The sequence below is a fragment of the Corella eumyota genome, chromosome 5 (assembly GCF_963082875.1).
Source record: "Corella eumyota chromosome 5, kaCorEumy4.1, whole genome shotgun sequence".
NCBI classification, from domain to species: Eukaryota; Metazoa; Chordata; class Ascidiacea; order Phlebobranchia; family Corellidae; genus Corella; species Corella eumyota.
Genome location: NC_137494.1, coordinates 11,522,299 through 11,535,025, shown reverse-complemented (window position 1 = coordinate 11,535,025; position 12,727 = coordinate 11,522,299). Strand labels below are relative to the sequence as shown.

At 28.9% G+C, this 12,727-nt stretch overlaps 2 protein-coding genes across 2 annotated transcripts; both read right to left on the bottom strand.

Annotated features, from left to right (window-relative positions):
• Window positions 1–1,082: 1,082 nt before the first annotated feature.
• LOC145753079 (single-strand DNA endonuclease ASTE1-like) lies at window positions 1,083–4,469 on the bottom strand. Its single transcript, XM_082569468.1, has 8 exons — window positions 4,252–4,469; window positions 4,083–4,172; window positions 3,551–3,675; window positions 3,274–3,458; window positions 2,944–3,105; window positions 2,660–2,771; window positions 2,005–2,469; window positions 1,083–1,730 (listed from the first exon to the last, which is right to left on the bottom strand). The coding sequence occupies exons 1-8, from the start codon at window positions 4,407–4,409 to the stop codon at window positions 1,204–1,206; spliced, it is 1,824 nt and encodes a 607-aa protein (XP_082425594.1). The 5' UTR covers window positions 4,410–4,469; the 3' UTR covers window positions 1,083–1,203.
• Window positions 4,470–4,648: 179 nt separating this feature from the next.
• On the bottom strand, window positions 4,649–8,268 carry LOC145752988 (single-strand DNA endonuclease ASTE1-like). Its single transcript, XM_082569366.1, has 8 exons — window positions 8,100–8,268; window positions 7,674–7,763; window positions 7,371–7,492; window positions 7,034–7,218; window positions 6,732–6,887; window positions 6,469–6,580; window positions 5,786–6,238; window positions 4,649–5,541 (listed from the first exon to the last, which is right to left on the bottom strand). Exons 1-8 carry the CDS (start codon window positions 8,255–8,257, stop codon window positions 5,009–5,011), a joined length of 1,809 nt encoding a protein of 602 aa, XP_082425492.1. The 5' UTR covers window positions 8,258–8,268; the 3' UTR covers window positions 4,649–5,008.
• Between the last annotated feature and the right edge of the window lie 4,459 nt (window positions 8,269–12,727).

The following is a 12,727-nucleotide window of genomic DNA, read 5'->3' as shown; positions in this document are numbered from 1 at the left end:
TTTCTAATTTAAAGCAAGATTTCCGATCGGCTATTGCATAATTAATGTCCCAGTTTCTTCGTCTTCAGATATTCATTGTTATTTTGAAGTCAAAACGCATCTAACTTTCTCTTAAGGCCTACGTTTGCGTCGTTTCACTGTCATAGATAAGCGGTTGAAAGCGTCATAATTTTTAAGCAATAGGCCATTGCAAAATAATGTAAGCAATTTATGTGTTATCTATATTACCTAAACAACAATTTTAAATTTTTATTGATTTATTTAAACGTTTTTTGTGAAATATTTATTAATGCTACTTTTTCGTAAATGGATTTTTTATTATCCCGCTAAAATCAAAATAAACAAACAATTTTGTCTTCAATTTTCTAAATTTTCAGCGATATTACTTGAGCAACTAAATGTTAAAATGGTAATTTAATTTAAAGATGTCTTTTGAAATACTGTCAAATATATGTAATTTACAGTTTATTAATTTATAGGTATATTTTTAAAATAAATATTTATTTGTAAATTAATTAAAAATTTGTGAATTATAATGTTTAAATACATTATCAGTTAAGATATTGGTTTTAAAGTTAAATTAAAATTCTGTGTTTTTTAAATGTTAAATTTTAGTTGCATAAATAAATTAGTTTGGTTTCTATTAAAACATTTTACATGAACGTTTTAATTAAATATTAATAATAAATTGGAATTATTTGTGATAACCTACATATGTGGTTTTAAGTACAAAACTACAACATATGTTTAATTAAACAATTTTGTTTATTAAGTTTTTTTTTAACTTTTAGAAAATATTACAAAAAAGCAATATAATATTAAATTAGGCGATTAAAAATATAAAAAAAATTAATGTTACAATTGTAGAATTTAAATATTTTTTACTAAAAGAATTGTTATTAGTTTTTGGTATAAATTGTTTTTTTTACATTTACATGTTTAAATTTATAAATTTTTCTAATAATAAATATTTAATTACGTTATAACTTAAGAGTATATTAATATTTATAACTTAATATCCAAATTTTTATAATTTAAAAAGCATTCGTCAACAGCATTTTTATCTTTAAATAGGCGTTAATTAAAAAATTTTTCTAAAGAAGTTTTTTGATTTGTTATTAAAAACAAACAACTAAAAAATGCCATTTCTATCATTACAACTAAATTCGCAATCAAATTACTTTTATACATTATTTATTTCGTTTAATTTTTACATAGACTAAGCGTGTTATAGATTTCGTTGTACGTATTTTTTGCAGAATAAAATACTCCAAAACAAAACAAGTTCTTAGGATCAATCGGCTTTGACAAAATGTGCAAAAACATCAAACCACAAAACACTTTGCCGACTTGTGTGGTGGGATAAGAGCAATCTAACAACTTGTTAAAATACATGACCTCTGACATGCAAACCTGCCATTGTGCAAGGATGTCTACGTTATTGGCATCAAAATGTACTGTAGGGGAAAAGAAAATCTTTTTGTGAGCAACATTATGTCCCACAGAATTTTTGTTAAATACCATTGCAACTACAGTCGCTATGGCCTTAATCGTTTGGTCACTAGGTTTCGTTTTCTCTACCCAATACATAGAAGCAAGGACCAATAGTTTAAGCTCATCCCGAATTGAATTAACGCTGTGGGTAAAAGTATCAAAATTAACGCTGCTCAGTATTTTATCTGCTAGGTGTCGCATTTGATCGTCTTGGGAAGCCCTCAAAATATTTTGATCTGACAAAAACAGTTGTAATTTTAAAAAATAAAATTATATAAAACCTATGACCGATAAATTTTTGCATAAAGAAAAATGCTAAGGATGACAATCTTTTGAATTTAACGGTGCGGCATGTATCGATGGTTTATGGGGCTTTGGCTCAATCGCGACTAAGCCAGGGTAACTAAATAATATAAGGCTATTAATCAGGCTTTTTTTTACTGAGAAAAATTATATACAGCAGTGAACATTACGCCCAATTAGCATGAAATTAAAACAATGTTTGCTTACTTGACGGCTGAATTGTCATCATTTCAGTTTCTTTGTACTCTGCGTCAACAGTATCGTATTCTACAATGCGCAGGTTACTTTTTAATGCCACTAACTCGTACATTTTTTCTCGTATTGGTTTTGTAACATTATTTGGAGAAATAAACTTTGTTGGGTCTGTTATATGGATTGGTAAATATGTTGTCACTGGAACATCATTTTTATTTTCCAGCTCATTTAAAACACGCTGTATTAGAGATGGTAAGTTTTTCGCTTTTAAAAATAGCGCAAGTTCTGTCTCTTCTCTAGGTGGTGGCTCATCGTTAATGAAAGCATTACCTTCGTTGGCTGTCAACAAATCTAGTAAATCTGGATCTTGATTCACATTATTTTTTAAACTTTGAAGGACATTAATGTGGATTTTCGGGTTTCTATATTTTTCTAAATCGCTTTTAATGCTCTCTGCCAATTCGTTTGTTTCGTATTCTGTTAACAAACATAAAATAAAAATCCTAGGTAAAACCTTACTTATTGTGACGTAGTTTTTTGCTATTCAACGCCAATTTATTAAAGCGTAACCAAAAGAAATTTATTTGGCCCGAACCTATGAAAACATACTTTAACTGTGAATAAATTACTATTGACATGCTAGAGTAAAATTATTGAAAAACATTACCTGACATGTAACCGCTTGTTAAAGCTTTGACATTCTTTAAAATTTTTCCATCTTGATAATACTTTGAAGCCCATTTAAAATATGCCTCAATTTTTTTGGTTTGGTGCTTTACCTGGGTTAAAACATCGATTTTTCAGGTTAAATTAAAAAAATACTTTGAATATTTATATCAAGTGGTTTTGTAACAAGTTTTAATAAATGTAAAATTAGGTAAATAAAATTTAAAATATTTCAAAATATAAAATTTATTTTTTTAAGTTACAAATAAAAAGCAAGACTTGTACCGAGAAATAGTCTTGCATAATTTTGTGTCCATGATTACTTAAATTTGTGAATATGACTGCCATAAACCACATCGCTTCTTGTGATATTCTAAAACTTTGCAGAAATTTTTCGTGGTTAAATATTGTTGCTTCTATATATTGATGTCCATTTTCATCAAGAACCTGCAAAGGTTGTAAACAAACTTACTTAAAACATATTTTTATTCGCTTTCAAGCGAAACTCGTATTAACTCTATTCTAACTACATTGGTGGGCTACAACCAGCACTTTCGTTTGTTATTCTTTAACATTAAGTCTTACCAACATGTTTCCATATTGAATAAATCTTACGTTTTTCCATTTAAAATCGCTTAAGTCAACAAATCCATTAACGTTACAAGCAAAAAAATTGGAACTTAATCCAAAAACAGAACATTTTAAAATGTTTGCTAATTTTACTGTCCCGCTATCAAAATCCGCTTTACCCTTCGCCCATGGTATTTGTAGCTCTTTCAGCACTTGTCGAAATACCAACGCTAAAAAAAACTCTTAATATTCAGTAGTTTATATTTATTAGGACCTATCAGCAGTTTGTTAATTTAAAGTTACTTAATATTTTTGTAGTTACCGCTTAGAGTGGATGATGGTTTCGTTTCTTGACTTATTTCGTTATTCTGGAAGAAACTTGATATATTTTGTATTGTTTTGTTTCTTCTTTCGATATACAAAACTTGATCCCCTTGGTACTTAAACCTAAAGTGTTGTTGAATTAAAATAAAACAATTAAGATAGCTAATTGAAAAAAAAATCTTATGAAGTTTTATAATTAAAAATTATGTATACAATGTTTAAATTTAAATACTGGCAGTGTGGTGTAGTGGTAAGAACACTTGTAACACAACATGGGGTCATGGGTTTAGTTCCTAATGCTTTCATGCTGTAGCGCCCTTGAGTAAGCGCTACAAACCGTATAAACTCAGCAGCATAATTATCGGGCAATTATAGTCTATATAATATCCCAAACTAATAAAGGCAACTCGAGACTGGGTCGGGGTAATAAATGTTGTTCTAAGTTTAGGTCGCGCATTCGACCTTTTCACATCAAGAATAAAGTTATATACAAAAAATTTTTAACGGTAATGGGTAGCACAAAAACATACTTATCAAATAAAATAATAGGTTGGATTCCACATTTTTTTAAATTTTGAAAAAAATCGCAAATTTTTTCTCGGTATAGTTGATGAGGTCCACTAAAATAAAGATAAGTATTAGAGTTGTTTTAAAAGATAAAAATACAAAACTTGGAGATAAAAATACAAAAAAACTCACTATAATCCATTCTCTAATTCGTTATAAAGCATTATTGAAGTTTCAGATCCATCCATAACAATATATTGGTTTGATATTTTAACCTGTTGTAAAACTCCATCCCTTTCCAAACGTGGTCTATTTCTATTTATAAACCCTTTAAAACCCCATATACCCATCTTAATTAAGCCTAAAAAACCTTTAAATTACCAAGAAATTACCAAGAGAATCATTTTATCTTTTACACATTTATTTGAAACACAAAGTAGCAATTGGCATTATTTAAAGTACAGCGTTATATATTTTAACGATCACTTTTCTTTTTCTATTTCATTTTACTTTCTTAACTTTTCTTTTACTAATTGATTAGCCTTTTTGATGCTTTTTGAGTGTTAAAGCACGATTAGCTTGGTTACAAATTGTTTGTTGTATTAACGCTATGCAACTCAAAGAAAATGATTAATGAAATAATTTGAGCTTAATTGGGTACAAGGCTAAACGCGGTAAATAAAAATAACAAAAAAACAATGACTTCCCAGTCAATTTTAAAAGAATCAGTATACACAAGCAAAAAGAATAAAAATTTAAAAATAATCGCTTAAATCAAAAATTAAATGTATAGAAGTTTTGTTTTGGTATAAAAATTATGTACAATGTTAATATTGAATATATTTTTCATAGTTATAAAAAATCACTTTTACAAAGAAAAAAAAATTATATTAAAATTCCACAATTAATAATTTAACACAACAGTTTGAAATTTTGTATAACCTTTTTTTTACTGTGACATTTTACACCAATTCAGTACGCTATGAATTCCAATGTACGTAGTTTTTGCAAAAGGAAATACACTACGACTGAATAAGACCTCCGGCTCAATCGGTACTGACAAAATGCGCAAAAACATTAAACCGCAAAACACTTTTCCGACTTGGGTTGTGGTAAATGGACAATCTAACAATTGGTTAAAATTGATAACCTCTGACAAACAAACCTGCCATTGTGTCGAGATGTTAACACTGCTAGCATCAAAATGCACATCACGAAAGAGGAAAACTTTTTCCTGTGCAGTTTTAAACCCATCAGAACTCTTGTTGAATACCATAGCAACCACAGTCGCAAGGGCCTTGACTTCGTTGTCACTTGGTTTTGCGTTTTCAACCCAATATATGGAAGCAAGGACCAATAACTTGAGATCCTCCCGAATTGAGTTAACCCGCTGGTTAAAAATAGCAAAATTATTAATGCTCAATATTTCGGCCGCCAGGTATCGTATTTGGTCTTTCTTGGATGCTTTTAGAATTTGTTGATCTGTCAAAACAAACAAGAATATTATTGAATTACATTTGCAAAAAAATAATAATTTAATTTTTATGAAGTGTTACACCAAATAAAGTATATAGAATTTTGTAACGGTCTTTGACATTTACTAATTAATTAATGTTTTATGAACTAAACGTCACTACGTAAGGTTTTGGGTTTGATCACCAAGGTTCTTGTTAAAGTAAATAAATCAAAATGTAAATGAAATTTCAAAACACAAAATTGATCTTACTTGACGGCTGAATTGTCATCATTTCAGTTTCCTTGTACTCTGCGTCAACAGTATCGTATTCTACAATGCGCAGGTTACTTTCTAACGCTACTAACTCGTACATTTTCTTCCTTATTGGTCTTGTAACAACATGAGGCGATTCGAACTTGGATGGATCTGTAAGAATAACTTTTAAATACATGTTTACGGGGCTTTTGACGCCGTTTTCTTGATCATGGAGAACATCTGATACCCGCATTGGTAATTTTTTTTTTCTTAGCAGCAACCCGAACTCCGACTTTTCCTTTTGGGGTGGTTCTATGTCTGGTAAAGCCCCGCCTTCGTTGGAAGTTAATAAATCCAACAACTCGAAATCTGCATTCATCTTTAGATTATTTAGAACGTTGATATGAATTTGTGGATTTCTGTATTTCTCTAAAAGTGCCTGAACATTTTCTGCCAATTCTGTGTTTTCTGTTTTTGATATACATTTATTTATTTATTCTATATTATATTTAGCTAAAAATGCAATTGTCCAAAAGTTTCTACTTAATCGTACCATAGTAACTTATTTACAGACAAAATTTCGGTACACTTAGGTGTAAAACCTTTAAGTAACAATTTATTATAATTGTGGGTTGTTAAAAACATAAAAATTGCATTATCTCTAATTTGATCAAAACAAAATATTTATTAGATTTTACCTGACATTTGACCACTAGTTAAAGCTTGAACATTATTTAATATTTCTCCGTCTTGGTAACTATGTGAGGCCCATTCGAAATAGGATGCAATTTTTTGGCTATGATATTGGCCCTGTGTTTAAACATTACCTTATTTACAACATAAACTTTTGTAACAATTGTTTTTAAATCAATTACATTTTTAACTCAAACGAAAAAAAGTTTACTAAGCTTTATTATTTCATGCTTAGTCCTCGGTTTGGTAAGGCAAACAAAGCTCCTACCTCAAAGAAATCTTGCAAAATTTTTTGTTCCTGATTACTTGAATTTGTGAACACGATTGCCATAAACCACATTGCTTCTTGTGATATTTTAAAACTTTGTAGAAACTTCTCGTTGTTAAATATTGTTGCTGCAACGTATCTTTGTCCATTATTTACCTGCGAACATATATATATTTACCTATGTTTTATTTAAATTTACCAGCGTTTTAATGCACTAGCCATTATTAGGATTTAATACTTAATGTTGCAGTATTTTTGAGCCATTCGAATTAAAAAAAATGATCACTGCGAGCTATTCTTACATTTTTCCATTCAAAATCATCAAAATCAATAAATCCTTTAAGGTTGCGAGCAAAAAAATTGGAGCTAGTTCCAAGAACGCAACATTCCAAAATGTTTGCTAATCTTTCTGTTTCGCTATCGACATCTCCTTTGCCCAATGCCCATGGTATGTGTAGCTCGTCTAATACTTGCTTAAATACAAGCTCTGTCAAAATAAAAAATTTAATCAAGAAAGATTTTCAGAAGTACGTTGAGACTGGGTTAAGTAAATAGAATTTGGTAAGTGCACATAAGTCCAATTTAAAACTCATTTTTAGTTATAGTTAATAACACTGTGTGTTTGTTTAAAGTATTTACCGTTTAGAATGGGTCTTGTGCTTATTTTTTTATCTTGGTTATTTTCAAAAAATCTTAATAGTTCCCCTATTCTTTCATTTCTTCTTTTGATGTAATAAGCTAGGTCGGTTTCGTACTTAAACCTATGTAACGTTTTAAAATTCTTAAATTAAACAGTCACAATACTTAGTTATGGTTAAGGCCTAGTCCTACTTTTATTTTTTTGTTTTGTATGTTTTTATTGAAACATTGTATAGCTGTCTAATTTTTTTAAAGTTAAATATTACTAAAAAATATAAAAAGTACAAATATTGTTTTATTTACCCATCAAACAAAACTATCGGCTTGATTCCACACTTCTTTAAATCATTAAAAAAGTTTCGAATTTTTTGGCGATAGAGTTCATATGTTCCACTAAAATTGCAAAAAAAACTTTAATTGTGCATAGCGTAAGGTAAAAGTACTTAACCGAAAGCTAAGGGTTTAAGTCGCATCAATGTCATACTATTTTCTCTTTATCATAATGTTTTTAATACGTTTAAAAACGGCCTTTTCATAAAAAATTAATTATTTTGTGGTACTATATAAAAAGGCACTTAATCGTTACATGCGAAAGCCCAAATAGAATGCTTAGCGATCTAGCATGACCTTAAAATCAATAACATTAAAGCATACATGGATAAGGTTGAAGGCATAGTTTAAGTTAAGCACAAGGATTAAATCAAAATAAATAATTTAACAACAACTTACTAGCATCCGTTTCTTAGTTCCCGATAAAGCATTATTGAAGTTTCAGACCCATCCATAACAATATATTGGTTTGATATTTTAACCTGTTGTAAAACTCCATCCCTTTTTAAACGTTGTTTATTTCTATTTATAAACCCCTTAAAACCCCAAATACCCATTTTAAGTAACACGTAAAGTTCTTAAAATAACAAAATAGATATTTGGTTAATACAAATTTTAACACATATTTAAAAAAATTAAATTCTTTAGTTGAAAAACTAATGATATATTATTGTGCGTTGCGCCTTTTTATAAAGCTGCATTATTTATATAGAGAAATGCAAAGGCGTCGGGCAAAGGCAATTTTGATGGGCAATTTATATAATTTTTTTGATTAATTTCATATTGGTGAACAAAAATATTAAGTAATTATACAATTTAGTTTTACAGAAATAATGCTCACAGATAAATTTAGTAATTTTTTATGGTAAAATTAGCAGTTTGATGTATAATTAATATGATTTTGTTATTTTATTACACAACTACATTTACACAACTACAGAATTTATATTTCATAGGCTTCTAACTGATTTTTATATAGTATAAGAACTGACCAAAAACAATTAATCTCTTTTGCCCACAAGCGCGACGCCTCTGAGTATTGTACGTATTATTTTGTTTGCTTCCGTTTTTTACACAGCCTTACATTACCCAGTTACACCTTGCTTATAATGCAGCCTTGCTATTGTAATAATAAACCTACATAATAAACAAAAGCAATAAATGTCAATATAACAAATATGCAACAAAGGTCGTGCAAATAGTTAACAGTATTTAACCAACTTTTCAATACTCTACTTTAGTCTTATATTTGTTTAAAACTGCGCAATATTTGTTTGTATAAATCTACTTTGTTTACCCCTTTTTCTGCTGCAAAACAACGTAATCTTTTTATATATCCGTACTTTATTTGTATAGGCTTAGGTATAAATACGTGTATATTTTCAGACAACGCTTGCTGAAGGTACTATTTCTGTAGGGGAATTACCATTAAAAGGATGATAGTATCGCACAACAATTAAGTTTAACATATCGTTTAAGAGAATTATTTCTTTATTTTGCATAGTCGATTTAAAACCAGACGTAAATCAACAATATTTTTTATATTAAGCAACGTTAAATACACAATAGAACTGAAAATAACACTATTTACAGCTATTAAGAATAAATTAGTTGTCATTAAAGGTCTATTTTTACTAAGTTGAACAAGCGTGATAACTAAAAATGAAATACATTCAACTGTTAGTACAAAGAAAATCAGTTAATTACTAAGCTACAAAAAAATAAAATAAAATTCAAATAGAATTAGGTTCACAAGATTTCTTGAACCTTACGTTAATCCAATGACAATATAAAATCGTAAATTAATGAATATTATACTACAATACAGAAACTACATTACTATTACGAAAATTAAAAAATATTTTAACCCAGAAGCATATCATAGATACAATTTTTTTTTTCTATCAAGGTTTTAAAATTTAAACGACTAACCTTTTCAAAATCAGTACGCTTTCTAGTTCAAAAAGTGCTGTTAATTATTTTTAAAATTATTTTAATACAACAGTAACACACTTTAATACAACTTTAAATTGTCTGTAAGTATTTTAATACAATGTGTAAATTATTCACTTACACACAGACTCAGTATGCCATAAACTTTATCGTACGTGCTTTCTGCTTGAGAAAATACCTTATGACCAAACAAGGTCTTGGGATCAATCGGGTTTGATAAAATCCGCAAAAACATTAAACCACAAAACACTTTGCTGATTTGTGTGGTGGGATAAGGGCAATCTAACAACTTGTTGAAATTGATAACCTCTGACACACAAACCTGCCACTGTGTCGAGATGTTTATATCGCTATCATCAAAACTTTCATTCGGTGTAAAGTAAACTTTGTTTTGAGCATTTCGGAACTCCGGGTTGTAGTCGTCTTTGTTGGATACCATGGCAACAACTACCGCCAGAGCTTTGATCATGTTGTCACTCGGTTTTGAATTTTCTACCCAATATATTGAGGCAAGAACCAATAACTTTAACTCATCTCGAATCGAACTAACGCTTTGGTCAAAAACAGCAAAATTAGCGGTGCTTAATATTTCAGTCGCTAGATATCGCATCTGTTCTTTTTGGGGTGCTTTTAAGATTTGTTGATCTGTTAAAAAAATGTTTATTTATATAAGTCGATTTTTCAGCATTGTATTATCGCAGCTAAACATTTGATTTTTTTAAATTGCTTATTTGACGGCTGAATTGTCATCATTTCAGTTTCTTTGTACTCAGCGTCAACAGTATCGTATTCTACAATTTCCAGGTTACTTTTTAATGCTACTAACTCGTACATTTTCTTCCTTATTAATTTTGTGACAACATGTGGGGATTCAAACTTTGTTGGATTTGTAATAAGAAGTGACAATCGAACATTTAGCGGAGTTTCATTTTTCTGATCATTTAGAATATCCAATACCCAAAACGGTAATTTTCTTTTTCTCAACAGCAACCCAAATTCTGCGTTTTGGGATGGTTCTATATCTGGTAAAGCTTTGTCTTTGTTAGAAGTTATTAAATGTAACAACTCTGGGTCTTGATCGGCATTTAGCTTTAAACTATTAAGCACGTTGATAGGAATATTTGGATTTCTGTATTTGTCCAAAAGCCCCTCAATATTTGCAGCCAATTCAATTGTTTCAGCTTCTGTTTACAACGGAAAAAGTAGAATGTTTAAAGCCTGCTAAATTATAGTTTATAAAGAATAAAAAATGTAATGGGTTTAAAAATTTTTTAAATTATATGTAAACTATTTTTTAAATTATATGTAAACTTGGCCGTTGATTAACACTGACCTGACATTTCATTGCCTATTAATGCTATGACATTTTCAAAAACTTGCCCGTCGTGATAATTCTTTGAGGCCCATATGAAATATTTCTTAATTTTTTCATTTGTGTAATTTCCCTATGTTTAAACGAAGCGCTAGTATTAAAGGTTGTGTCAACTCATAATGTTAAACAAACAAAATTAATGTTTTAAAAATAATCTAAAGTATTACAATGAATCTGGTATAAGTTAAAATAGCTTTTTTAACATCATTGCAAACAAAGCACTTACCTCAAAGAAATCTTGCATTATTTTGTGTTCTCGATCACTCGAATTTGTAAACACAACTGCCATTAACCACATTGCTTCTTGTGATATTCTAAAATTTTGCATAACATTTTCGTTGTTAAATGCAGTTGCTTTGATGTAATTTTGACCGTTAGCTTTAAGCACCTGTAGAAATTCATTTATTTTTTAAATTACAGAGGTTGTGATCAAGTAATAATTAAGACGTACCGATTTTATTTCATCAATCTTACATAGTAAACCATTGGATAATTATCAGGCACACATGTGTGCCTAAATTAAATAAAGAGTTTTGGCTCCAGCCTACCAACCGATTACAAATCGTTTTGGTCAACAGATAGGCTTTCTTTTTAAAAAAATACTTAATTTTTAAAAAAAATACTTAACTTTAAAAAATACTTAATAAATCATACGTTTTTCCATTCAAAGGCAGCATAATCAATAAATTTCTTAAGATTACGAGCAAAAAAATTAGAGCTTGTTCCAAGAACAAATGCGTTCAACATTTTTGCCAATGCTTCCGTTTCGCTATCAACATATCCGTTACCTATTGCTCATGGTATTTTTAGCTCGTCTAACACTTGCTTGAAGACTATCTCTGTTAAAACAATGAATAAATGTTAATATTATATGCTTGTCAGCATTTTGGGGCAATAGTAGTTAGTAATGTTGAGTTTAAACCAATCGTCAAGTTGATAGTTATTCGGCAATAAAGTTACATCTATGGCTGAATTAGGGTAAATTTAGTGGTTTAGTTAATATTTGCTTAAATAAAACACTAGGAGTTCGTATAGTTAAAACCACGGCGTCTATGTTTAGTTTATTTACCGCATAGAATGGGCTTCGTATAAATTTTTTTATTTGTTTGTGAATTCTGAAAAAAATTTAATAAATTTTGTATTCTTTTATTTCTTCTTTCAATATAAAAATCCAGATCATCTTTGTGGTTAAACCTAAACAGTGTTAAGATTAAACATGTATAATAAAGTTCCTAATGGAATTTAAAACAAAAATATGCTATTTTTTTATACATTACCAAAACAGCAAAATATTTTTACCCATTTAATAAAAGAATCGGCCTAATTTGACATTTGTTTAATTTATCGAAAAATTCTACAACAGTTTGTCGATACTTTTCAAAGGTTCTGCTAAAAATAAAAAAATTAATAAATATTGTTTTTTTTTTCATATAAAAACTTGATTTTTATAAAATTATTTACATTCATAAACATCTATAAACTTTAAAAACAGTTATTTAAATTAACGGGGATCATTTAAAATTATCTAAAAAAACTAGCAACCATTTGGTCTTTAAGTTTCTGATGCTTAATTACAAAAATAGACAAAGGCTATGAAAAAGTAGGTTGCTTCAACAAAAATTATTATTAGACGATTTTTAAATCAAGCTTAATAATTTGACATTAAAACAATAACTTACTAGCATCCATTTCTTAGTTCCTC